The sequence below is a fragment of the Eurypyga helias genome, unplaced genomic scaffold (assembly GCF_000690775.1).
Source record: "Eurypyga helias isolate BGI_N326 unplaced genomic scaffold, ASM69077v1 scaffold31732, whole genome shotgun sequence".
In the NCBI taxonomy this organism is placed as follows: domain Eukaryota; kingdom Metazoa; phylum Chordata; class Aves; order Eurypygiformes; family Eurypygidae; genus Eurypyga; species Eurypyga helias.
The window spans coordinates 1-1,270 of record NW_010235850.1 but is presented as its reverse complement, the minus strand read 5'-3'; the positions used below and the strand labels follow the sequence as shown (position 1 = coordinate 1,270).

At 44.2% G+C, this 1,270-nt stretch overlaps 1 protein-coding gene across 1 annotated transcript in view; it reads right to left on the bottom strand.

Annotated features, from left to right (window-relative positions):
* Nucleotides 1-1,105, bottom strand: part of TTLL12 (tubulin tyrosine ligase-like family, member 12) — a gene marked incomplete at its 5' end in the record, with an annotated part of 7,830 nt that extends 6,725 nt beyond the window's left edge. Inside the window, 2 exons of the mRNA XM_010146898.1 lie at nt 687-881; nt 989-1,105. Of these exons, the coding sequence (XP_010145200.1) occupies nt 687-881; nt 989-1,105 (312 nt within the window). The remainder of the gene's footprint in view (nt 1-686; nt 882-988) is intronic.
* Nucleotides 1,106-1,270: the final 165 nt, after the last annotated feature.

The window sequence follows — 1,270 nt, the reverse complement described above, 5'->3', positions numbered from 1 at the left end:
CAGGAATGGCCAAGTGAAATGCCTGGCAGGTGGCACCATAAGCATCACCAAAGCAGCAACCTTTCAACTAGAAGGCTCCATGCCAGGCATAAAAGGTTATTCCACTAGCAATACCTAATGCTCACTCTCCCTCTCTTACCAACAGAAAATCTTAGTTTCCATCCACTCCAAGGCAGCTGCAGTAGCTTTTAGCGTGGATTTAAACCCCTAAAGCTCCATAACTGCTTTAGGCTAACACTAAAACTCAGTGTTACTTTCACAACTTTACAGAACCCAAGTACACAGACTTTAAACGTCTTCCACTCTGGCTTAAGTGCAAGAACAACTGCTACTGGTCCCTGGGGAAAAAAGCAAACCCAACATTTGTTGCAAACACATTCTGATCCTTTGTGTATCTGTTAAACAGAAGAAGAGGTAAGATCTTGACTAGACAAGAAGCAACAGCTTCAAATGTGAATTCAAACCATGGGAAAGTTTCTGCATTTCAAAATGCATTGCTCGACTGCTCTTACAGAAAATACTTAGAAAGTTCACACTTTCCAGGTAAAGTTCACCCGAACATAAATGCAGCAAGAGCGAACTCATGGTGGTGTAACAGCTGCCAAGCCCAAAACGCAGGCTGCTGGCCTTTGAGGAAAGCGGTATCAAGAAAGCACAAAACGTAAGGAAGCAGAAACGCGAGCCACCTTCTCTCACGTTGCTGAAAGTAGCTGATGAACTGAGGCAATTCTGTTTGGAGGTTAAAAGTACGAGGCAACCATCGTGGCCCGTCTGCTCCTCCAGCTCGCCTAGAGATGGATGCCAGGCAGTCTTTGACGGTCAGGAGGTTCTCACACGGGAACTGATTCACCATTACCGCGGGCCTTTGCTCACTTAGCTTCCTACAAAACAGAGGAAATGTTGGGCAAAGGAGGAAGGTTGAGGCAGCCTTTGGGAACAGTCTTTATAGCAACAAAAGGATTTCTATCATCAGGGGAACAACTGCTACCTATAATCTTTGAAGTGCGAGAAGTTGTAGAGGATGTCTGCTTCTCCCTCGTTGACTGTGAATACAAAACGGGGATGCGTCAGGTTGCTGAGGACCTGCTGAATGTCTGTGAAAACCCTAGAAGAAGAAAAAGGCATATGAAGAAAAACATCAGTTTGGTTTTTGAAACTGATCAACTGTTGCTTGAACAAAAAAAAAAAGTTTTAAAAGCTTGGCTTCCTACAAGAATTATGCTTTACCAATGCACAATCTGTGACCAGAATCACAGAGTCACTAAGGTTG